This window comes from Jaculus jaculus, chromosome 8, assembly GCF_020740685.1.
Source record: "Jaculus jaculus isolate mJacJac1 chromosome 8, mJacJac1.mat.Y.cur, whole genome shotgun sequence".
Classification (NCBI taxonomy): Eukaryota; Metazoa; Chordata; class Mammalia; order Rodentia; family Dipodidae; genus Jaculus; species Jaculus jaculus.
In genome coordinates this window covers 140,570,962-140,596,490 of record NC_059109.1, presented here as the reverse complement: position 1 = coordinate 140,596,490, position 25,529 = coordinate 140,570,962, and the positions used below count along the sequence as shown (strand labels likewise).

Genomic DNA, 25,529 nt, shown 5'->3' with positions numbered 1-25,529 from the left:
TTGAAACCTAAAAGTGAGGTCAGACATTTATAGATGTCCAGTAGGACCCAAAGATGGTAGAAGAGAAGCTTGCTCCCCTAGAGGCCCTGGACCCATGTTACAGCAGATTGGCATCTATCCTTAAACTTATGGTCCTCTTACTTTTCTGTTCTCTCCCTTGTAATACACTTTCATCACCACACAAGGTCTCTTGATAACTGTCCAAATCTCTACAGGGGACATACAGCATTTCTTTCTTTCCTTCCTTCCCTCTTTCCTTTTTTCTCCTTCCTTTCTCATTTTTCCAGTTAAGGTCTCACTCTAGTCCAGGCTGACCTGGAATTCACTATGTAGTCTCAGGGCAACCTTGAACTCTTGGCAATTTGAGTGCGCTGGGATTAAAGGTGTGTGCCCCCATGCCTGGCTGACATACAGCACTTCTTCTGGGGTTACTGTTCTGGAGTGGATAAAAGCAAAGAAAGGGTGCTACGACAGACAGGTGGAGGTTGGCAGAGGTAAAAGAGCTACAGGGCAGAGGTACACAGTTCAGACCAGACAGCCTCAATAGCAGGAATGAATACCCAGGTGTCCAGATCCTAGGGAAAAGTAGTGACAACCAGTGTCTGGGGTACCCAGTGTTGGGAGCACCTTGGCTTCTATGTGCATAGCTCAGAGTAGATAAGGAGAGAAATGCTATTACATCTTCCAGGCCTTAGGACAAAGGGATTCTGAGTGCTCAGGTTGTGGATGGGAGCTAGAGGATTCTTAGGAACACACCTAGACCCCACATTAAGGCAGGTGTGTGTACAGCCAGAGCTGCTTTTGGGCCACATGTGGTTGTGAAGTCAGCAATACCAGCTGTTGGCAGTGGCTGGGGTAGACACTCTTCAGGCTTCTAGTTGATTCTGTGTTCTACCCTACCATCTTTGCAATTAAAGCTGGAAAATTATGTGAAGATGGCAGTAGACAGGCAAACACCTGGGTACTTGGAGGAAGTGACCTGTGTGACACAGCCGTCACAGTGCACCACGCGAGGGCCTCTTGCTCCTGCAGTCTGTGGTTCCATCTTCCGGTCTCATCCCGTGTTTCATGTAGCCACACCAAGTGGCCTTCTTTAGGGTGATTCACATCTTGCTGCTTAGGCTGTCACTCTGCCCCTTGCCATCTCTACGAGAAGCAAAGGAGTGCTGAGTCCTGACAACCACACTTCATGAAGAAAACCCACAAATCCTCACTCTGGGGCCTAGGTCTCTGCACAGATTACTTAACCCCTGGCACCCTGTTGTAGTCTGCCATGTACAATTCTAATGAAGAATCCAAATGAGAACGAACTGAAAGCATGGATTTTACTTCACTGTTACTGACAGGCAAATTTAAGAGATTATCTTAAGAGTTGGGTGTGGCATTGTGTGTCTACTATCCCAGCAGTCCAGAGGCTGCAGCAGCAGATTATGAACTCAAAAATCAGCTGGCAAGACCCTGAAGATAAAAAGAATTCAGGTCTTAATTTATATCCACAGTGCGGGCTGAATGCACACACAGTAGATAAGGTGACAAGAATCCATGTCAGAGTGCACAGGAAGTCCAATTTCAGAACTCACGATGACACTGTAGGTTCTGCTCCTGGAATGATCAGCCCCCCAGGCTCTGCAAAAGTGCAACCTGTAAAATGCTGGTGCCTTCAGATAAACCTCACAAACACCACTGGTCAGGAATTCTAACTGAAAGTGCCTGAGACTGATTGCAGATAGCCTCAGGATCTGGGAAGTCATCTGCAGCACAGGATAAGCCTAAGGATACATGAGCAGCTACACTGCATGGTGGGAGCCTCAGGAGATTGGCAGTCACATATGGCACAGTATGAGTCTTTAGGATAAATGAGCAGTCACACTAGGAACACAGGAGCCTCAGGAGGAGGGAAGTCATAGCACAGTAAGAGACTGCACTGTAGTCATTAACCTCCCCAAATGCCAAAGGCCCATCCAGAGTCTCCACTGAGCTTGCAAAAAGAAAGCATTCCCTTCAAGTCATGTGCAGACAGTGTACACTACCTTCAGCAATTATGTCTCTTGGTCACAGGTGGGCACAAACAGCTACGTGGTGGCCCCCACCAGTTTTCTGCATTAGGGTCACACTGTACTATTTTAATTATTTGCTTTTTTGAGGTAGGGTCTCACTCTAGCCCAGGAAGACCTGGAACTCACTCTGGTCCCAGGCTGACCTCAAACTCAGTAATCCTCCTACCTCTGCCTCTCAAGTGCTGGGATTAAATGTGTGAGCCACCACACCTGGCTATGTTAGTGGGTCTGTGGTCCAGACCAAGTACCAAGGTCTGACTTCCAGAACAGCAAACCATGTCAGCAATTCCATGCATGGAGCACAGATCCATTCAGTCTGCCATGGCAAGTGAGACCAAGGGCCACTCAAATCCTGTATTCCTGTTGCCATGCGTGATGGTGTGCACCTTTAATCCCAGCACTCAGGAGGCAGAGATAGGAGGATCACTGAGAGTTCAAGGCCACCCTGAGACTACATAGTGAATTCCAGGTCAGCCTGGGCTAGAGCAAGACCCTCTTTGAAAGACAAAAACAAAACAAACAGATCTTGTATTCTTTCATGTAAGTAAGAAGTCACAAATCAGAATAGCATTCTAAAATGAAGGTAAAGCATCTAAGATAGGCAAGTGGTCCCCCAACTCCCTCAGACTGCTGTGTGAGGGATCACATTCAAGCACCCCAGCAAACCCTACAACTTTAGCATTGCCTTCTAAGTGTGAGGCAGCTGTGGTCAAGACTGCCACACATGGCACTGCCAGGCAGGGAACAGGATGGGAAAGGTCCTTTGCTGTGAGCATTCACCAAGCACAAGACATCATTGCAGGGTGTGATTATTGGTGCCCTTGGTGGCTTCCTCTTGGTATTTCTTCCACAGGCTTGAAGAAGTGGCAGTGGTGCCACGTGCACTGGTGCCAGCAGCACAGGAACCATTGCATCAGAGCTGCTGCTCACAGAACCCATAGCCATCTCATCCCAGGTCCAGGAATGTTGCAGCTTTTGGCCAAGTGACCAGTACCAGAGTGGTTCAGTAGTCCTTCCATTTGTATGTTTGGAAGCTTCCTTATAAAGAGGTAGGAGTGGGAACAGAGCCAAAATAAATGAAACAAGTTTCTTTCCATCCTTCCAATTCTAATACACTGACTTGCAATGATACAGTCTAGTACTTCTTTTTTCTTACTGATATATCTATGGAAAGGGGGGGGGGAGGAAAGCTTTCAGACAACCATTCTGGGAAAACCATGAAAACTTTTACTATCAAATTCAGAACAGGCAGTAGAAGCTACCTGTTCTGCACTTCCCAGAAGAAATGGGGCTGGGGCACAAATGCCCCAGGAAGAAGAGTTATAAGTGTGCACAACAGTGCTCTAGCAAGCTAAGGCTTTATGTGACTACTGCAGACAACAAAACTTCTTATGCATCTGAGAAAGCAGTGCATACGATTTATGAAACAAACATACCTGCTCTCAAAAACTGCACATGGTATCAAAATAAGACATGTCACCAAAGCAGCAGTGAGTGAAGGCTGGTGAGCAAGCTGCACCCATGGCATGGTGCATATCACACACAATGTTCAACTGCAGGGACAGGTAGCTCAGGCCATTTGCTCTGAATTTGGTCTTTTGTCCATTCTGAGGCTGGACAGCAACAACCCAAAGGGAATCCTGTTCCATTTTCCAGATGACCTGTAAGAATCCTTCTGGCACCCTGGTTCCTTCACTCTACAAAACTGAAAGCACACAGAAAGAAAAAAATGCAGACATTACACTGCACATTCAGGTATGCAGTGTCTGTGTACATAGGGCCGCCAATCTTCAACCATGTGCCATGGAGACATTGGTCTCAAATATAAGTTAAGCTCCAATCAACACCTGTGTTCTCTAGAACCTGGAATTCATAATTCAAGTGAAAACACAAATTCTCAGTTCACTCTGCAATAATCCCCATGCTTTAAAAGTCCCAAGTTGGGGTTATTCCTTCCACAACTCTATGATATCAGAACAGAGTACCAGAATATTCTCGAATTTCATTTATTTCAAGGCACTTTCCACCAGAAGGTGCAAAAAGAAACTACACTCTGATAAACGTAGTGACACCAAATGAGACAAAGTAGAAAAACCAGATCAATACTGAATGTTCATTATCCCGAAGACAAAGATTGCATCAAGGTGGCTAACAGGAAAAGTCCGTGGAGCACTCCCTCAGATGGGGATTACCAGGCAATAGTAGATTATATGAAGCTAGCAGCTACAACTGAAATTCTCTGTGACACTGGCAAATTAAGCTGTTGACAGAACTGGTGTATAAAAGGCCAATACCTTTTCTTACAACCACTTAACATTTGATGCATGCAACAAAGCCCCATTCAGGCCAGGAAGTCTGCAGCTACCCCTTGCAGAAGGAACTTCTCATTAGTATACATCTCATGTCCCTTAACATGTTGAATTGATTCTAGATTATCTATGTAAATGACCTTACATACATTAATAAAAGATAACAACATGCTGGCTATCTGATGTCTGGTCCTATATTCCTCCCACCACCACCAGGTAGGGTCTCACTCTAGCCCAGGCTCACCTAGATCAGTGATCCTCCTTCCTCTGCCTCCTGAGTGCTGAGATTAAAGGCGTGCACCACCACACCCAGCTTTTTCTTTTTTTGAGGCAGGGTCTCACTCCAACCCAGGCTGACCTGGAATTCACTCTGTAGCCCCAGATATTAGCCTCCCCAGTCCTGAGACTAAAGGTGTGTGCCACCATGCCATGCCAGGCATCTTTTCTCTTTTTGAGACAGGGCCTCACACTGTAGCCCAGGCAGGCTTGGAAGTCACAGCAATCCTCTTACCTTAGCTTCCCAAGTGGTGGGATGACAGGTATGGGCTACCATACCTGGCTTTATCTGATACGTCTCCAAAAAAAAAAAAAAAGTTTTACTGATACCTCCCTCACACTGCCACATTAAATCTACCAGCTACCCTACCTTATTCTTATTCTCGGTCTAAGGAAGGAGAGGACAGAACATAAAAGACAGTCACATCTGAGGACGACTGCTGAAAGCCAAGTCTAGGAGGTAAGGGCAGTAAAGGGACAAGGCAGGAGGCTGCAGTGGTTTCATGGAATGCCAACAGCTTCATCATATCATCTTGTTACTAACACGATGCTAAAGTAAACACTGCCAGAGCACCCACCCTCTGCAGTAGATGGAGAGAGAACAAAGACACCTCATGCACTGCGCGAAAGCAACAGCATCCTATGGGAGGACAAGAGTAGACAGATACCGAATCAAGGAAGCAAGAAGATAGAGATGGCTGGTTTGTCTGTTACTCAATTGGTTCAGGTCCCAGCAAGTTAAGCATCCACCTCCAGCTTGACCCGGTCAGTATGTCTCATTCTATTCAAGAGTAAGACAAGCAACCCCAACTCAGCTGCTAATGATTTGGCTAACAGGCCCCAAGCATAAAAACTCCCTATTTCAGGGTCAGGACTCAAGTTGAAGGGCAGCTGAGCCATGATCTTGCAGACAAATGGGATTTTGACTACAGGATTATGCCTATATTATCTCCATCACCGACAGCAAACTAGCCAAGGGCTCCACAGTTCTACGACACCACACACCAGCTCTTTCAAGCCTGGACTGCTGCTGGGAACCCAAACTTTTCTTCACTCTGAACTATACTTGTACGTGTTCATCATCCCACACACAAACCTGCACATGCACCACACCCACACCAAATGGACCATGTCCATCTTCTACTGAGTAGGCGAAATATACCTGGCAAGAAGAACAGTGCATGTTGGATGATACTGAAGCAAGAGATGAGAAATGCCTCTGGCAAGCTCAAGTTCCCACCAGCCTACCTCAACAACCAGTCCTTCTAGGCCATCCAGTCCTCATTGCCAGAACCAGGGTTGGCTAGCTGTTACACAGAGCATTCCTTGGACACATGGTCCAAAATGGTTGTGCAGCTATGGGTACAAGTCCTATCACTGTGCAAGATGGGAAGGACGTCTGAAACAACGGCTGTTTCAGATGAGAGCTTTTCAGAGGCCACTGTGGTCATTCATGAAATCAAAGAGAAACCTTTATTTTCAACAAAGCTGCCTGTAAGAAATGGTTCATTGATCTGCTATGAATGAGCCTCTCATCACATACAGCACCAAAATATATTTGAAAAAAATAAAAAAATACACATCCCCACCCCTCACACACACACATCTTCCAAAAAAAACCACACAACCCAAACCAAAAGGCAAAAACAAGTCAAACTTGATACCCACACACAAAAAAAATCATCTTTGAATTAGGATTTACAAATTTATATAGTCTTTCCTGGGGGGGGGGGGAGAAGGGAAGGAATAAGGGAGAGAGAGAGAGAAAGGAACGTGAACATGAAGTCCTGACAAGACTTAAGAAAATAAGGAAAACATACCGTCCGCCTACAATCTAACAGAGAGCAAGAGAACGTCAGTGCTTCTTCCATACTTCAATCATGAGGCCTTCAGTTGAACTGACACTCTTTAGCAATGCAGTGCTCAGTGGCAAACAGCTCTTCCTGGCAGCAACACCAGGAGCACTGGAGAGTCAGTCAACTGCAGCAAGTGCAGCCCTCAGGATGCAGAGTACACAGACCATGCCAGGCTTCCAGAGATGGTGTCCTTCACCATGGGTTTGCCAGCATTTAAAAGGCTCTTTTTCCTTTTAAAATGATGTGAGTTTAAAGAAAAGTACAGGGGAAAAGGTTCTCTATTGCAGTGAATCTGTCAGTGGCAGCCTGAGGGGAGATGAGTCCTGTGTGCTGGGTCTACACAGGCTCTACTTGGGCTCCTCAATCACACCTTTGCTGAGATCTGTCATTTTGGGATATTTTACTTTCTTCTGGTCCAGTTCATTCTGAGCCCAAAGTAGCAGTTTCAGTAATTTTGCCAGCTTGGGTGTGGACTCACGATTTTCATAATCTAGAACAGCTTGGTTAACTTCACTCCACACCTAGAAAAAAAACACATCTAATGAAGACACCACTCTGGTGGAGCCACAGCAGTCTACCTATAATTCTTGGGTATATTTTTCCCCTACAGTCCTAGGGATTGAACCCAGGGCCCTGAGCATACTAGGCAAGTGCTCTACCACAAAGCCACAACTGCAGCCCCTGTGGAGACTCTATACATTGAGTTTATTACTCATTTACTTGACCATTGAGTATGTAACTACAAACTATTCCAGGGACACTAAATGGTTCTTATCTGGAGAGAATATTATGGTCTGATCAGCAATGTCTTACCCAGCCTTGAGACTAGCTAAGGACCACAAGGCTCTCAAAGTGTTGTAGGAACTACAAGAGTAAAGACCAGTACAGCCGACAATGCAAGCTCTCAAGATCACATCTCAAGAAGACCTTCCAGGATGAGCAGTCCATCCAACATGGTGCTGGGAGGACTGAGCTCCAGGAGGATATGGGTCTGAGAAAGCAACGAGCTGTCATGCTTGCCAGACATAGGAGTAACAGTAAAAACAGGAAGGTTTTAGAAGATTATATTGATTTTGAATCGAAAATACTTAGGACACCCATTTCTAAGTGCTTCTACATAGACGGAAGTCTAAGATAAGTAAGAAAAATTGGCCAAAGGGGTTTGGATACTATCTAACAGTCTTAATATTGCTGTTCCTAGTTTGACAAGGTAAAAAAAAAAAATAGAAATTAGGGCCAGTGCCGGGCGTGGTGGCGCACGCCTTTAATCCCAGCACTCGTAGGTAGGAGGATCGCCGTGAGTTCGAGGCCACCCTGAGACTACATAGTGAATTCCAGGTCAGCATGAGCCAGAGTGAGACCCTACCTTGAAAAACAAAAACAAAAACAAAAAACAAAAAAAAAAAAAAAGAAAAGAAAAGAAAAGAAATTAGGGCCACGGAGATGGCTTGGTCAGTAAAGTGCTTGCCTTGGCAAGCATGAGGACCCAATTTTGATCCCCAAAATCCATTAAAAAAAAAATAAATAAGTAAAAGCACCTGATATTGGTGATGCATGCTTGTAATCCCAACAATGGAAAAGCAGAGACAGATCTCTGTGATTTAATGGCCACCCAGTTTAGTCTAATTGGTGAGTTTCAAGCTGGTGAGAGACCTTGTCTCAAGAAAGTAGATGAAGGGGCTTGTTTGGAGAGCTCTAAGGCCCAGGTTTGATTCCATAGTACCCATGCAAAGGCAGATGCACAAAAAAAGTAGATGGAGTTCCTGAGGAATAACACTTGATGTTATTCTCCAGCCTCCACATGTATATACATGCAAGTACATACATGCACACACAGAGCAGAAATAAGACAGACATTCTCACCATCTTATTGGAGGGTCCTGAGCACAGGGCCATTTGTTTCACCCCACACAGGTGTAGCACACATGCCAGCTTCTTGCAAGACTCTACCTGCCCGGAGAGACTGCAAAAGCTCTTCCTTTACTGACCTTTTGCCTTTGCATCATGTGAAGGAGATCTCCAAAGGGCGATTCCTCAGGACTGTCAAAGGCTAGCAAGGCCAGTGTGCGCTCCATCTCTGTGAGGCACTCTCTGCTTTCTTCACCCTGCTCTGCCAGCTGCGTCTGGGCAAACTCCAATGCTGCCTCAGTCTCACGCTGGCGGATGAGTTCAATCAAGTGCTGTTGCTGATAAATGACAAAGACAAACAAGCTGAGCCAGCACACACCAAGGTGAACAAAACCCAGTGGTCAACAGCAGATAGCCACACTTGGCCAGCACATACCTAGATGAATACTAAGTACTTGGTTCTAGTTCAGTGCACCTTGGGCTGAAGGGATGGCTTAGCAGTTAAGGCGCTTGCCTGCAAAAGCCAAAGGACCCAGGTTTGACTCCCTAGGACCCATGTTAGCCAGATGACATGGGGGCACACACATCAGGAGTTCGTTTGCAGTGGCTGGATGCCCTGAAGTGCCTGTTCTCTCTCTCTCTGCCTCTTTTTCTCTCTCTCAAATAAGTAAATTAAAATATTTTTTAAAAAAGTGTACCTTGCCAGGTGTGGTGGCGCACGCCTTTAATCCCAGCACTTGGGAGGCAGAGGTAGGAGGATCACAGTGAGTTCAAGGCCACCCTGAGAATACAGAGTGAATTCCAGGTCAGCTTGAGCTAGAGTGAGACCCTATCTCGAAAAACCAAAACCAAAACCAAAACAACAACAAAAAAGTGTACCTTATAGGATGAGGGTGCAACTCAGTAGTGGAGTTCTTGCTTAGCATGCATGTAAAGCCCTGGGTTTCATTCCCAGAACTCCCCTTCCTCTCCCCTCCAAAAAACCTCAAAGGAGAGACTTTTCTAATATCTCTAAGTTATTAAATTTGCATTTAAAAGACAAAAAGCAGGGTTGGGGAGATGGCTTAGCTGTTAAGGTGCTTGCTTGCAAAGCCAAAGGACCCAGGTTCAATTCTCCAAGACTCATGTAGCCAGAGGCACAGGGTGGTCCGTGTGTTTGGAGATGGTCTGCAGAGGCTAGAGGCCCTGGTGCCCATTTTCTCCCTCCCCCTCTATCTGCTTCTTTCTCTCTCATTCAAATAAAGCAACACTTTTACTAATGCAAATTAGCCAACAGAGTTCTGAGCCACTGTAAACAAGACTAACTCACTGTGCCTCCCGGCTGCTTAAAACTCACCTGCAGATGGAAGTAGAGGTACCGATTTGTGTCCAGGAGCTCTGGGTGGAGGCTGTTGATTAGGGCGATGGCCTCCTGAATCTGACCCTTCAGAATCATCTCCCGAATCTTGATCCGCTCATCAAGCGTTTCTAGATCCACACTTGGTTCAATACCAGATTCCATTCGAAACTTTTCTGCTGCTTCCTTAAAGCCCTCTGAAAAGAAAACCATCTTCACTTCTAGGAAAGACCACAGACTTTGTATAGGTAGAGAGCCCTACTACTTCCACTCATCTTTAATATGAATCACTTTCCTGGGCCTCAGTTTTACTACCTGTGTGATTTATACTGTATGCCCTCAAAATGCAGAAATGTAATGACTGCATTTCATTCCTTTTCATTCTATTCCCCAAACCCGAACATATCACAGTGGTTACAGGCTACAGGTTGTGATTCTGACACAGCAGCACTGGCTCCAGGTGAGGCAGACCACTAGCTGTACCTTCATCATGGGGCCTCTGGCCTTGCCTGCAGGAACATGGAGACCCTCTTTGAGCCTAAGACTATAACTTTCTCCAACACCAAAGCCAACCCTAAGATTTTCTTATTAGCTTTCTAAAGAATTTTAGCAGAAGTTGGGGGAAAGGCATTAATGGGAGGAAAATTTTTTAATTTTATGGTTTTTTTTTAACTGAGTAGAGATATCAAGATGTTATTGGAATACAGTTAATTATTTTAATTATCAGTACCACATTTAACAATACCATTTAATAATTAACAACCAAGTTACACACTCAGCATGTTCTCACACAAATTTTAGATGTTTAAAAATTTGATCGTTTTCTCAAAAAAATCCACACATTGATGATTATTTTTGGTGACAAATGCCTGTAATTCATACAATCTTGAGGATGATGTATGGGGACAATAGTATCAGGATAGCATTAGCTAAAATATGAGTTCACAAACAGTACTGACTAGGTATTAAGACCATGTCTCAAAAATCTACAATTATGGGGCTGGAGAGATGGCTCAGCAGTTAAGGCATTTGCCTGCAAAACCAAAGGACCCACATTCAATTCCCCAGGACTCCCATAAGACAGACGTACAAGGTTGTGTAAGTATCTGGAGTTCATCTGCACTTGCTATAGGCCTGGCACACCACTCTGTCTGCCTTTCTCTTCTCTCTTTTGCTCTCAAGGAAATAAAATGAATAAAGTATTGAGCCGGGCATGGTGGTGCACACCTTTAATCCCCACTTGGAAAGCAGAGGTAGGGGGATCACCATGAGTTCGAGGCCACCCTGAGACTATCTAGTGAATTCCAGGTCAGTCTGGGTTAGAGTGAGACCCTACCTCGAAAAACCGAAAAATAAATAAATAAAAAATAATAGCATATTCAAAACAATTTTTACTTATGTGCAAGCAGAGAGACAGAGAGGAGAGACAGTGCAATAGGGCCTCCAGTCGCTGCAAACAAACTCCAGATGCATGTGCCACTTTGTGCATTTGGCTTTATGTAAGTACTAGGGTTTTGAACACCGGTCATTAGGCTTTGCAGTAAGCGCCTAAACCACTGAGCCATCTTTCCAGTTCCCCAACTGGCTTGAAGTATTTTTATTATTATGTTTTAGAGAGAGAGAGAGAGAATGGGAGTAGCTGGGTCTCTAGCCACTGAAAATGAACCCCAGTCACACACGCCACTTGGTGCATCTGGCTTTATATGGATGCTGGGTAATTGAACCTGGGTCCATAGTCTTCGCAGACAAGTGCCTTAACTGCCGAGCCATCTCTCCAGCCCCCCACCTGGCTTTAAATCTACTTTGAAATATACATATATATTTGGAGGTAGTTAGAACTCTCAATCTCTTGCCTCAGTCTCCTGAGTCAAAACAATCACAATCTCAATGATCTTGATGATTTAAGTATAAAACTATCAAAGACAAGAAATAGGTTGGTGCTCTGGTCTCAAGAGACCTAGAACAATTATCCCATTTCAAGGTAAAGTCACTTTTCTGGAGTTTGAGGGTATTTAATAGTATTCTCACTAACCCAGGCTGGCCTCAAACTAAGAATCTTTCTGCACTGGCCTCTCAAGTGCTGGGATTACAGGTATATACACAACTATGATGGGCTGAGAAAGGCCATCTTTAACATGGCAATTTAATTTACAAATGTCAAGTTAGTACTGCATTTTTATAATGTCTGGAATACAACAAAACTTTACCATCACACTTTAGGGGTAAAGAGAGAACCATGATAGAGGGATGACACCTCATTGCTAGCTTTTACCTGTGACCAGGTAGTTCATGATGAGACGGTTCATGTCTGCTCGTTGCACATGTAAGTTATTGAGTTTTTCCATCCACTCATCTTTTGTTATTTCATCGGGCTTTTCTGTATAACTCATTCTGATTTATTTCTATAGGAAGAAAAAAATAATTGGTGAAGAATCCTATTCCTATTTTGATTATTTCACAAAATAAAGAGCATTGCAGTAGTGTGTGGATAAGATGGGACAGTACTTTCTTTTTAAAAGATGTTTATTTCAGTGTGTGGGTGTGCATACACGCACCAGGGGCTCTTGTGGATGCAAGTGAACACCTGGTCCAGCTTTAAGTGGATGGCTGGAGAATTGAACCTGGGGCTGGCAGCCTTTACAAACAAGTGCCTTTAACTGCTGAGTCATCTCCTCAGCTCCCTGGAAAGACACTTTCAATCCTGAAAATGGCAAGCATGAAAGGTCTACAATCAAGCAGGATGAGTGTTTACTAAGTAGGGATAATGCAACAAAGAGCCAAAGGTCTTAGAATGAAGAGGCCAAGAGGTCAGGTGGTATTGATAAAGGCAGTTAGATTCCCCGCTAAGTGCAAAGGGCAGCCACTGGAGAGCTCTAGGATGGAAAGTTATAAGTTACGATGTACATAAAAAAGGAGGCTACAGGGCTAAAGGCGCTTGCCTGCAAAGCCTGCTGGCCTGTATTTGATTCCCCTGTGCCCAGGTAAAGCCAGATGAACAAAGTGGTGCATGCATCTGGAGTTTGTGGGCAGTGGCAGGAGGCCCTGGCATATTCATTCTCTTTTTTTTCCCGTGTTTACAGAGATTTTATTAAATTAAGAGAAGAAAAAGAGAAGAAAGTACAGAGCACTCATGCCATGTCGAAGGCAGGAGGGGTAGAGAGCCTACATGAGACTAAAGATCTCTCCCCTTATCTCAGCACAGCCAGCCAAGCTGTATGAGGTGGGGAGGCCTACCAGAGCAGGAATGTGAAGGTTCAGCTTTAAGAGAGATGAACAGCCAACTTTTTTTTTTGAGGTAGGATCTCACTTTAGCCCAGGCTGACCTTCTCGAATTCACTATAGAGTCTCAGGCTGGCTTTGAACTAGAAGTGATCCTCCTACCACTACCTAGGATTAAAGGAATGTGCCACCATGCCTCTCTTAAATAAATAAATAAATAAATAAATAAATATTTTTTAAAAAGAAGGCTGTTTCTGGGAATGGTGGTGGCACACCTTTAACCCTAGCACTTGGGAGGCCGAGGTAGTTCAAGGCCAGCCTCCTGGGTGAGTGAGTTGTTCCAGATCAGCTTTAACTAGAGTGAGACCCTGGCTTGAAAAAAGCAAAAAAAAAAAAAAAAAAAAAAAAAAAAAAAAAAGAGGCTACAGTTCTACCCTCATGAGACTGACACAAATTATAAATGTTGAGCAAAGGCATGGGGCTTTAAAAAAAATGTTTTTTTTTCTTTAATTCTTTTACTCTGTTGTTAGCATAGACTTATGATGAAAACAATCATTTTCTGCAAAGCATAGTGCTCTTTGCAACCCAGCAACTCCTGCAAAATCTGTATCTTAAAAAGACTTTGGTACTGGAGAGGTGGCTTTGCAGTTAAGGCACTTGCCTGTAAACCCTAAGAAGCCAGGTTTAATTCCCCAGCACCCAGACGCCAGATGCACAAGGTAGCACATGAATCAGGAGCTACTTCACAAGCAGCTAGAGAACCTGGCCTGCCCATTCTAATAAATTAATTAAAAATATTAAAAAAAAAAAGACTCAGAAGCGTACCACAGAGCATACAGTACACAAGATGCCAAAAATGTTGAAGGTACCTCCTTCCCAAATGGTTACTCAACAGGAGCCTGGATAAAGGAAAGTGATACATAAAACTTAAGCCTTTGGGGAAGGGTTTTGTAGACTGCACACAGATGATAAGGCACAAATGGCTATTTTATAACAACCTCACCAAGGACTGGGAAGCATGACAGTGAAACATGACTGTTTACACTCCTGGGCTCAAAGACTTTACTAAGCCAAGTTGTACCACCAAATAGGTTAAGAAAAAGACAAAACTAGATTTCAGAGTTACTCATGTACCACACAGTAAAATCTAATAAAGCCATTAAAATAAATAAATAAAATCACACATCATCACAGGGAAGATTTTATAATCAATGTAGAATGTAGATGAACACATTAAAGCACAGGAACAGGACCAACATGGCTTTAAAAAAGTACAAGGGAGGCTGAAGGGATGGTTTAGCGATTAAGGTGTTTGCTTGCAAAGCCAAAGGACCCAGCTTCGATTCCCCAGGACCCATGTTAGCCAAATGCACAAGGGGGCGTGTCTGGAGTTTGCAGTGGCTGGAGGCCCTAGTGCACCCATATTCCCATTCTCCCCCTCTTTCTCTGTCAAATACATATTTTTTAAAAAAAAATACAAAGGGCTGGAGAGATGGTTTCATGGTTTAAGGCTCTTGTCTGTGAAGCCTAACTCAGGTTCAATTCCCTAATACTCATGTAAGCCATATGAACAAGGTGGTACATGGGACTGGAGTTCATTTGCAGTGGCTGGAGACCCTGACGTGTCCATTTTCTAATTGCCTCTTCCCTTCTCTTTTCCCCTCTCTCAAATAAGTATTAAAAAATAAAAAAAAGACAAACTACATGATATGTGCTTTAGTAATAGGCACACTGTTTTTGCTTTGTATTTTTAAGAAATGAATGTGACACTCAAGAGGTGGTTACCTATGGGAAGAAGGCAGGACAGCAGAGCCACAGCTCCGAGGCACCAGCTAAGGCTGTTTTTATACTTCAGTGGGGCTCACGTAATACGTTATGAATATTACTGTACATACAGAGCAAAGTACGTGTTGATTGGCTCAAATAAAAAACTGATGGCTCTAGTTTTTGTGATGACAGTGGGACTCATACTGGGAAGGGGGAGAGCAGAGTAGCAAGTCCAACAGAGACAACCCGGTGAGAAAGGACAGTAGAAAAGAGACATTCAAATCAAGCTTTGGTCCTGAAGTCAGGGGCAAGTGCTGCAGGTCTAAATGTGAAGGGACAAGAGAGAGGAAGAACCTAGGACGATCAGAGGTTTCAAGAACCACAAATAAGGTGGGAGGACTGAGAGAAGAACAGGTTGGAGAAGCACAGCAAGTCTGGGTGTGGAAGAGGCAAGCAGATGGGGAGGTGTAGCACGATTACAGGTTCTGGGCCCCACGCTAGAAGTAGTAATTAGGGAAGCACGCGCGCACGCACACACACACACACACACACACACACACACATACACGAAAGTAACTTAAATCCAAGACTTAAAAAACACATATACTGACACACACACACGAAAGTAACTTAAATCCAAGACTTAAAAAACATATATACTGAAGTCATGTTTACAGCGAAGGCCGCCTAGGGAGAGTGTGGACTGGCAAGACAGAAAACTGAGATCAAGTGCAATGGGAGGTTCCAGCAGTCCAAGCCCTGCTGGGGGCAGCAGGGATGGCGGGAGGCCCTGTCACCAGGACCAGAGCCTCTCCCGCAGCTACAGGTTAGCTGCAGAACTCACCAGGCAACGCGGTGACCTAAGGACCACTCGGAACTCCCCCCGTAGAAGGCCCTTCCCCTCCGTCTCCACGTTGGCCCCACACCGCGGTGCTAAGTGCTACTGAGGCCGCGGAGAACCCGCCCTTCTGTCCCCGCACGACTCAGCGGCGACAAACTCCGAGAAGCATCCCGAGACGAGGAGGGCTGGCGACACCGCAGCTAATGTCGGCGCCAGTTCGTTTCCCGCGGTTCGCGTCGCACACACACGCACGCACGTCCAGTAACTCTCCCCGTCAGGGCCAGAAACCCGCGCGCGAGCCTGGCCTCCAGCACGCTATCTTCCTCGCCGGCCCGCTCGCTCGCGCCTCAAGGGCCTGCGCCCCGCAGCAAGGCGGTCAGCCCACCGACCCCCGACCCGGGCCTACCCGGGCCCGGCAGAGACGCTTGGCCCGGCCGCCGGCCCCGCAGCGGCCATCTTACCGTGCGGAACCCGCCTCCCGCGAGACACGGTGTGGGCGGCGGCTCCGCGGCCGCTCCCGAGGCTGGGGAGGGACGGAGACAGCGGCGGGAGAAGGCGAAGGAGTCGGAGGCGGAGGCAGAGGTGGAGGCTGCGACGGAGGCGGGGGCAGGGCGGGGAGCTGGAGGGTAGACCCACCGGAGGCCGCCCCTCATACAACTCTCGCGAGATCGTGAACAGCTAGCCAATGGAGCCCTCCTTCGAAGAGGAGGGGTGCCCCGGCTACAGGAAGTTAGGGTCTTGAGTTCCGCTCTTACGCACTAGTGCTTGGCGGTGCCCGAGCTCTACGGGTTGGCGCGAGAGTCAAAACACTTGTGTGCACTGCCTCTCCTGCGCAAGATGGCTACCGCGGGGGCGTTAGAGTGCGGAGTGCTGGCGCCGGGATGGAGACGTGAAGACTGATTCCAGAGCGAAGGTTCCGGTTCCCTTTTCCTCGTTTGCGCGAGGCAGAGGTGGGGGATGGGGCAGAGTGGGAAGGCGCCCGGGCGTGAGATGAGAAGGGTGGGCTCCAGCTCGTAGCCTGCCAGGCTCCAGTCCAAAGGCCCAGATAAGGCCTTCCGAGTGGAACGAGTTTCTAGGGCTTACTCCGCGGAGACTAGAGCTGAGGCCAGGTCAGTACTCTGAACCGGCCTCCTTAGGGCGACCCTGTCGGCCGCCCTCCGCGGTGGACGGCGGAGACCCCTGGCCCGGGGTGAGGAGGGAAGTCCTGGCTTCTCGGCGCTGGCGGAAAGGACCTGCTTCTGAGGTGCTCACTGAAGGAATTCTCTGCTGCTGCGCGCTCACGGAGGGCGCCCTCTGCTCCTGGGTGCTCAGTGGGGACCCCTGCTCCTCCCGCGGGTGCCGGCCCTGGGACGGTCTGGAGAAAGAGGTGTCCTTTAGGATGGGGGCGGCTAGTAGCCTGGAGAGATGCAGACGGGAATTGGTAAATGCCTATTTGCATATTGATTTGCTTGTTTTGTCCTCTGGAGAAGTATGCAGACTTAGTCGCTGTAATGCAAAGGGATTCTGGAGTACTTCCGGAAGAAATGTTTAGAAGTCGGATGAGTTGGTTTCGTGTGATTGTTTCTAAGTAAACTGAGTCCTGGGAAAGTAAATTACGACTAAGTTCAGTTTGGTAGGGAGGTTGGGCATTGACCACTGGTTGTCCATTTTTCTTTAATGAATTAACTCTGATCCCCAAGGCTGCTTAAAAGGCAGCTGCAGCACAGTCTGTAGCGATCAACTTTGCAGTGGTTAGCCCTGGGTAAAGTTATTGGATGTTAATTCCAGAGTCTGCAAGGGAAAGGCTTGGGCCCAGTACCTTTAAGGGGAGACAATGTTCCATTTGAAGAGAATTCAGCTGTACCTTTAATGTGTTAGCAGCCCTACCCCAGCATCCAGCCAGGGGCTGTTCCTTCCTCCACAGTGCTACGTACAAACTAGTCCTTGTTTAGTGTTTCCCTTGAACCCATTTTTTTGGTTTTTCGCTGTATGGTCTCTCACTCTAGCCCAGGCATACTTATGTAGTCTCAGGGTGGTCTCAACTCATGGCAATCCTACTACTGCCTCTCGAGTGCTGTGATTAAAGGCATGTGCCACCACACCTGGTATTTTTTTTAGATACTTAAACATTCTTTTTTGTTTTTCATTTATTTATTTGACAGACAAAGGGAGAGAGAGAATGGGCACACTAGGGCCTCCAGCCACTGCAAACGAACTCCAGATGCATGCATACCCTTGTGTGCACCTGGCTAACGTGGGTCCTGGGGAACTGAACCTGGGTCCTTTGGCTTTGCAGCAAATGCCTTAACTGCTAAGCCATCCCTCCAGCCCTCTTTTTTTGTTTTTTAAATATTTTATTTTTATTTATTTATTTGATAGAGAGACAATGGGCACAACAGGGCCTCCAGCCTCAGCAAATAAACTCCAGACACATGTGCCACCTTGTGCATCTGGCTTCTGTGAATCCTGGGGAATCGAACCTGGGTCCTTTGGCTCTGCAGTCAGGAAGTACCTTAACTGCTAAGCCATCTCTCCAGCCCAAGATATTTAAGCATTCTCAAACACTAAGGAATGCAAGACACTTGAATCACTTCAGGGCAGCAGAGGCTTTGCAAGTAAGGTCCTTTGAGCACTGAGCCATCTCCTCAGCCCCAAACACATCTTGCTGCTTGGACACCACAGTAATCTTTCCCAACATGTGTCCCAAATTCCAGCTCACCTCTAAAAGACACAGCAGAAAAGATGATCTCACCAAAGCCACTTTCCTCATCAGACCCTTCAAGCCCTCTCCAGTTGCTTACCTAGCATGAGCCCTGCTCTTGCCTTTTCTGTTCCAACTATTCTTACTTCTGTAGTTCCCCAAGTACTCATCCCTGCTCTGACAGGCAGGACCCTATGTGACTGCTCAACATGGGAAATCTTCCTTAAGAAACACTGAATTCAGTGACTCTCCCTTGTGCTCAGGTGATATATTCTAAACTAGGACTTAAACTTTTTCTACCCAGGACCCTTTCCCCTTAGAATTTTTTACACAATTCTGGGTGGGCCTAAATATACATACAGTGAGTATAGAAATAAAACATTTACTGATAATCAGTTGTAAAGAAATTTATTTTAGGGGTTGGGAAGATGGTTCAGTAGTTACAAGCTCTTGCTTATAAAGGCTGCTGATGTGAGTTCAATTCCCATGTCACCCAAGTAAGCTAGAAACAAAAAAATAGCTCATGTTTCTGACATTTATTTGCAGTGGCAAGATGCCTGCATGTGCCTGCATGTGTGCACATACACTCAAATGTTTTTTTTAAAAAACTTATTTTAAAATAATTCATTGGTACAAATACAATTTTGTCTCTTTTTTAATTGTTTTTTGTTATTTTTATTTATTTATTTGAGAGCGACAGACAAAGAGGCAGAGAGAGAGAGAGAATGGGCGCACCAGGGCCTCCAGCCACTGCAAACGAACTCCAGATGCATGCGCCCCCTTGTGCATCTGGCTAACGTGGGTCCTGGGGAATCGAGCCTTGAACCAGGGTCCTGAGGCTTCACAGGCAAGCGCTTAACCGCTAAGCCATCTCTCCAGCCCCAATTTTGTCTTTTTAAAAAAAAATTTGAAAAAGCCGGCCATGGTGGCACACACCTTTAATCCCAGCACTCAGGAGACAGCTGTAGGAGGATTTCAGTGAGTTCGAGGCCACCCTGAGACTACATAGTGAATTCCAGGTCAACCTGAGCTAGAGCAAGACCCTACCTCAGAAAACCAAAAAAAAAATTATTTGAGAGCCGGATGTGGTGGTGCACGCCTTTAATCCCAACTTTTGGGAGGCAGAGGTAGGAGGATCATCATCAGTTCGAGGCCACCCTGAGACTACATAGTGAATTCCAGGTCAGCCTGAGCTAGAGTGAGACCCTGCCTCGAAAAACCAAAATAAATAAATAAGTAAATATGCATACATACATACATACATACATATATGTATATGTATACATACATACATACACACACACACACACACACACACACACACACATAAATATTTGAGAGAGAGAAAGGGTGCATCAGTGCCTCTAGCCACTGCAAACAAACTCCACACGCATGAGCCACCTTCTGCATCTGGCTTTATGGGGGTACTAGGGATAAGAACCCAGATCCTTAGGCTTTGCAGGCAAGCACCTTAACTGCTGAGTCCTTAAACCTAATTTTTTTTTTTTCCCGAGTTAGGATCTTTTTCTTTTTGAAGGTAAAGTCTCACTGTAGCCAAGGCTGACCTGGAATTCACTTTGTAGTCTCAGAGTGGCCTCAAACTCAAGGCAATCCTCCTACCTCTGCCTCCCAAGTGCTGGGATTAAAGGACTGTGCCACTACACCTGGCTTTATTTGTGGTGGGGGAGGGGAGAAAAGCACATTTAATTGACTTGTATGCGCATTTGCTCCCATTCATTTAAGGACTGAGGTAAAAGCATTTGTTTGCAAAGCCTGCAGGTTGAGGTTTGATTCTCTAGTATTTACTTTAAAAAGCCTGTTGCACAATGTGGCATATGCATCTGAAGTTTGTTTGCAGCAACAAGAGTCTGTGACACACCCATTATCTCTCTCTGAAATAAAAATATTTTTTAAAAAAGAATTAGGTTTTAGGTGCTGAGGAGATGGCACAATGATTAACGGCTCTTGGTTGCAACATCTGATGGCCTGGTTTTGATTCTCCAATGTACACATAAAAGCCAGATGCACAAAGTGGCACATGTGTCTGCAGTTTGTGTGCAGTGGCAAGAGGCCCTGGTGCATCCCACTCATTCATTTATTGTCTTTCTCCCTCAAATAAATAAAATAAAAATTTTATTAAAAAGAACTGGGTTTTGGCTGCATGTTTGATACTTCAGCATGTCAAGCATATCAGTGTTGTTCAGAGTTGATCCATATTTTGACTTGATACATCACTAATACTGTGAACACTAATACTTGATACATCACTAATACTGTGAACACTAATCTTCATAAATACATGCTACAAAATGGGAGTACTGTTTGGGGTCACTTCAGAAATTGTTGAAAATTTTGTCCTGATCTCAAGCCAAAACTTAATATATGATTTGTAAAAATGAAAATTAGGTCAATAACTCCAGCATTGTACTAATTTGATACTTACATGGCTAACGATGGTAGGGGGTAATAAGCATTTATTTTCATAACTAAGCCATTATGTATCTTTTTGTTTGTTTTGGGTTTTGAGGTCAGCTCTCTAGCTCAGGCTGACCTGGATGGAATTCACTATGTACTCTCATTGTGGCCTTGAACTCATAGCAATTCTATCTCTGCCTCCAGGGTGTGGGATTAAAGGCATGTGCCACGCCCAGTTTATTATGTATCTTTTATTTATTTATTTATTTATTTATTTATTTTTGGGTTTTGAGGTAGGGTGCCACTCTAGCCCAGGCTGACCTGAAATTCACTATGGAGTCTCAGGGTGGCCTTGAACTCACGGCAGTCCTCCTACGTCTGCCTTCTGGGTGCTGGGATTAAAGACGTGCGCCACCACGCCCAGTTTATGTATCTTTTTATTATTTTTGCCATCATTTTTCTATAAGAGCAGGCAATTGATATGTACAGTAGAAACTGCAGTTATAACCTTTGCCTCCCTCCTATCTATGCTGAGGTGGATTTGTTAGTGTTACTGGTGGGACAGCATGAATAGCACAAAGTGCATGTGTTGTGTTCAGAACCAAGGCTGCAGCAAGGGTGCACTTTACAACCTGTGTGAATGCTGCCAGCATCAGTTTGGATTCACTGTGTGTTTTATTTTGAAGTAATAACAAAAGGTTGTGATGTATTCAGAAACTTTTCACTGTTGCCAAAATGTTCATGACCCCCACGTTCAGCAGGGTTGCAGCCCACAGTTTATGAAACTGGATTCTAAACTATCCTTTTATGGCTCTTGGCGTCTTGCCCAAGGAATCAATATCTGATAATATGTCATGACTTACCTTAAAAATGTAAGGTTCGCATTTACAAGGGCATGTCTGATAATAGTGGAAGTGTTAGGCTGGAGAGATGGCTTAGCCTTTAAAGTGCCTATGAAGCCTAAGGACTCAGGTTCAATTACGCAGTACCCATGCAAACCAGGGGTGCATCTGAGGTTTGTTTGTAGTGCCATTCTTTATCTGCCTCTTTGTCTTGCTTTCAAATACAATAAAATAAAAATAGTGGAAGTGTCCAGTAATTGCTCGAATTTGATAGGAATATGAACCCCACTTCCCCCTCCCCTCCCCCTGCTGGTTTTTCAAGGCAAGGTCTTACTCAAGCCCAGGGTAACCTGGAACTCTATTCCAAACTGCTTCCTCCACCAGACTCTTGAGCACTGGGATTAAAGGCATGTGCCACTGTGCCTGGTTAAGGGCTCACTTTTTTTTTAATTTTTTTGTTTTTTCAAGGTTGGGTCTCACTCTAGCCCAGGCTGACCTGGAATTCACTATGTAGTCTCAGGGTGGCCTTGAACTCACAGTGATCCTCCTACCTCTGCCTCCTGAGAGCTAGGATTAAAGGTGTGCACCACCACGCCTGGCTTTTTTGTTTTGTTTTGTTTTAGGTAGTTTCACTCTAACACAGACTGACTTGGAATTTACTGTGTAGTCTCAGGCTGGCCTTACACAGTGATCCTCCTACATATGCCTTCCTACCTCTGTCTCCAGTGCTGAGATTAAAGGTGTGTGCTACCACACCTAGCCATGGATTCACTTTTCACTCTCAGGCTTTGAGATTCATTTGAAGCACCCAAGTGTGGAGGTTTGGTTGAGCAACTGAAAGGATAAATACAGATCTAGCAGAGGAAGATGTGTGTGAACTCTCTGCAATGTGTAGATTTGAACCCTGGGCCCTAAAGACCCTTGTACACGTTGAGGCTGTGGCAGAGCAACAAACAGGTGGGTGTGTCCTGAGATGGGTCACATTGTCTACCATCTGGGGCAGTTGCCAAAGTAACCAAGATGCTAGCCTGATGGGTTCAGGGTGTGGGCTTCTTAAGAGAGGGAAGCCATAGGGTCTTGCCCTGTGGCTGGGAAGCACAGACTGGTTAGTGGTACCACTGCTCTTCAGGGCTTTGAAGTGGTTTTATTTATTTTGTTTGTTTTTACTTTTTTAATGTTTTTTTCCAGGTAGGCTCTTGCTCTATCCCAGGTTGACCTGAAATTCATTTTGTAGTTTCAGGGTCACCTTGAACTCATGGCAGTTCTCCTACCTCTGCCTCTTTTTTTAAGTATTTTATTTTATTATTATTTTATTTTTTTAGCAGAGAGGAGGAGGAGAGAGAGAATTGGCATGCCAGGCCTTCCAGCCACTGCAAAGGCATCTGGCTAACATAGGTCCTGGGGAATTCAACCTGCATCCTTTGGTTTTACAGGCAAACACCTTAACCACTAAGCAGTGCCTCTAGCCACTGCAAACGAACTCCAGACACATGTGTCCCCCTTGTGCATCTGGCTAACGTGGGTCCTGGGGAATCGAACCTGTGTCCTTTGGCTTTGCAGGCAAACAGTTTAACCGCTCAGCCATCCCTCCAGCCCTGAAGTGGTTTTATTTTGAAAGAGAATAGCAGTGCTCAAAAAAGAAAGGTATATGTATAAAAGTATATGTATCCAAGGAACTTTTCCAAGAGGCTAAGATTGTAGCTTTTTATTTAAAATATGAATTTATTTATTTGAGAGAAAATGAAGCAGAGAGAAAGAGAGAATGGGCATGAGCTGGGGTCCTTAGGCTTCACAGGCAAGCGCTTAACTGCTAAGCCATCTCTCTAGCCCTTGTTTCTGTTTTTTTAAAGTGAGGTCTCACTCTTGCCCAGGCTGACAATCTGTAATTTGCTATGTCATCACGGTCATCCTGCCTCTGCCTCCCCAGTTACTGGGATTGAAGGAGTGCCCAGCTCACAATGTAGCTTCATATAGCAAGTTCCTAGTAGGTTCAATGCCTAGCACTAAAAACAAACTTATTTACTTATTTTGGTTTTTCAAGGTAGGTTTCACTCTAGCTCAGTCTGACCTGGAATTCACTATGTAGTCTCAGGGTGGCCTCGAACTCGTGGATCCTCCTACCTCTGCCTCCCCAGTGCTGGGATTAAAGGTATGCACCACCACGCCCGGCTAAAACAAACTTTTATAAGAGGGGAAAGCATGTTGGGGACAAAAAGTGCTTACATTAGTCAAATCAGTTACAGGAGCCAGGGCTTTTTTTTTTTTAACCCATCACTTTTTTTTCTCTCCCAGTGGTGAAGATTGAATCCTACACATTGTAGTTAATATTGATTGCTAACTTGACAGGATTTAGAATCACCAATGAGATGAGCCTCTAGGCTAGTCTGTGAGGGATTTTCTAGATTAGGTTACTAAGAATGGGGGTAGGGTGGGAAGAGGGATGTATAAAGCCAAGGGAAGGGAAATGGATACACCCCCATCCCCAGTGTGGTCTGAGCCCAGGTGATGGGCCTGGAAGACACTTGGATTTAAAAAGGAACCAGAAGAAAGTGCAGAAAGCTCGTGCTGTGTAGATGGCAGGAGGGGGAGAGCCCATGTGGGGAAGTAGGAGTCAGGAGGGACTAAGTTCTGGAGGGATGAATGGACAGCCTAGAGGTCGTCTTTTTTTATAACCCTATTGGGGGGGGCTTCCAGTTCAGGTTCAGGTGAACATGAGTGAGGGCTGATTGGTCTGGGCCAGTCAGTGTGGCTGGTTGAAGAAGAGGCCAGCTATGAAGCTAAGTTTTGGGGCTAAGCTTAACCAACCACAGTGTCAGGATCAGATTTAAATTCTAGGAAAGGGAAATTCCTTCATAGAGGTGCTCAGATTGTTCATGGAAAACAGGTCTAGGGAACTCTTTTAGACTAGAGATAAGGAAAAGAGATATCTTTGATCTCTAATAAAGTGGAGATTGCATGTACAGACTTAAGGTCATTTTTGCTGTTTACATTCATGGTCCAATCACCCTAAACTACCTAAGAAAGCTACCTGACTCCCTCTGGAGAGGTTGACCTCAGGTGTCCTCTGTTGCTGTCGTTTTTTTTTTTTTTTTTTAATTTTTAATTTGTTTATTTGAGAACGACAGACACAGAAAGACAGATAGAGGGAGAGAGAGAGAATGGGCGCGCCAGAGCTTCCAGCCTCTGCAAACTAACTCCAGACGTGTGCACCCCCTTGTGCGTCTGGCTAACGTGGGACCTGGGGAACCGAGCCTCGAACCAGGGTCCTTAGGCTTCACAGGCAAGCGCTTAACCACTAAGCCATCTCTTCAGCCCTTTTTTTTTTTTTTTTTTTTTTGAGACAGGGTTTCTGAACCTAGGATTCCAACTGTGTATGCCACTTCAGCATTTTATATTGGTGTTTAGGATTCCACGTAACATCCTCAGGCTTGTGTGGTAAGAGCTGTACCCACTGAGCTATCTCCCCAACCCCAGGAGCTGATTTTGCATGTCTCCTTTTTCTTTCCTGTGCACAACCATAAAAGGGACATCACTGACCTTTCACCCTTGGTGTGCACATTTGTGCAGATCTAATACCTGGTTTCTTCTAGGGACATATCAGTTTACAGTTTATTGTAAAATTAATAAATTGCATATGTACACACACATTTTTCATACAAGGACTCCCTTCTATATCCTGGGCTGGCCTGGAACACACCATCTGTCTCAGGCTTCTCAGTGCTGGGATTACAGATGAGCATTGGCTACAAAGTTGTAGTTTTATTTATTTTATTTATTTATTTATTTATTTTATTTTGAGGTTGGGTCTAGCTTAAGCTGACACCCCCCCCCCTTCTCTCTGTTTGTTTGTTTTTTACAAGGTAGGGTTCCACTCTAGTCCAGGCTGACCTGGAATTCACTATGTAGTCTTGGTGGCCATAAACTCACTGTGATCCTTCTACCTCTGCCTCCCAAGTGCTGGGATTAAAGGTGTACACCACCACACCTGGCCAAACTTTTCTTTTTAAAAAAATATATTTTTAATTTATTTGAGAATAAGAATGGGTATACGAGGGCCTCTTGCCACTGCAGATGAACTCCAGA

General features: G+C 45.2%; 2 protein-coding genes across 5 annotated transcripts in view; one reads left to right on the top strand and one right to left on the bottom strand.

Annotated features, from left to right (window-relative positions):
- Nucleotides 1–6,096: 6,096 nt before the first annotated feature.
- Nucleotides 6,097–16,159, bottom strand: Gid8 (GID complex subunit 8 homolog). 3 transcript variants are annotated; one of them, XM_045157713.1, is made up of 5 exons: nt 15,971–16,159; nt 11,955–12,084; nt 9,683–9,903; nt 8,487–8,684; nt 6,097–7,019 (listed from the first exon to the last, which is right to left on the bottom strand). In XM_045157713.1, exons 2-5 carry the CDS (start codon nt 12,070–12,072, stop codon nt 6,846–6,848), a joined length of 711 nt encoding a protein of 236 aa, XP_045013648.1. In that variant the 5' UTR covers nt 12,073–12,084; nt 15,971–16,159; the 3' UTR covers nt 6,097–6,845. The 3 variants fall into 3 exon arrangements, with proteins under 3 accessions (XP_045013648.1, XP_004669554.1, XP_045013649.1); XM_004669497.3 differs by having other exon boundaries at nt 9,683–9,879; nt 15,971–16,151; XM_045157714.1 differs by lacking the exon at nt 15,971–16,159 and adding an exon at nt 15,513–15,814.
- A 138-nt stretch (nt 16,160–16,297) lies between these two features.
- The window catches only part of Dido1 (death inducer-obliterator 1), a 58,111-nt gene continuing 48,879 nt past the window's right edge, over nt 16,298–25,529 (top strand). The window contains exon 1 of one of the 2 annotated variants that reach the window (XM_045155975.1): nt 16,298–16,422. The gene's annotated coding sequence lies outside the window, so the exon portion shown is untranslated. Of the gene's footprint in view, nt 16,460–25,529 lie in introns of both variants that reach the window. The other variant, XM_045155973.1, reaches the window with a different exon arrangement.

What these genes read in the sequence shown, in the direction of transcription:
- Gid8 (XM_045157713.1), bottom strand. Translation starts at nt 12,072, where the DNA reads ATGAGTTATACAGAAAAGCCCGATGAAATAACAAAAGATGAGTGGATG. An exon ending in CATGAACTACCTGGTCACAG is followed by an intron (nt 9,904 to 11,954) that starts GTAAAAGCTAGC and finishes GGTCTTTCCTAG; the next exon opens with AAGTGAAGATGGTTTTCTTT. An exon ending in ACATGATGCAAAGGCAAAAG is followed by an intron (nt 7,020 to 8,486) that starts GTCAGTAAAGGA and finishes TTTTTTTTCTAG; the next exon opens with GTGTGGAGTGAAGTTAACCA.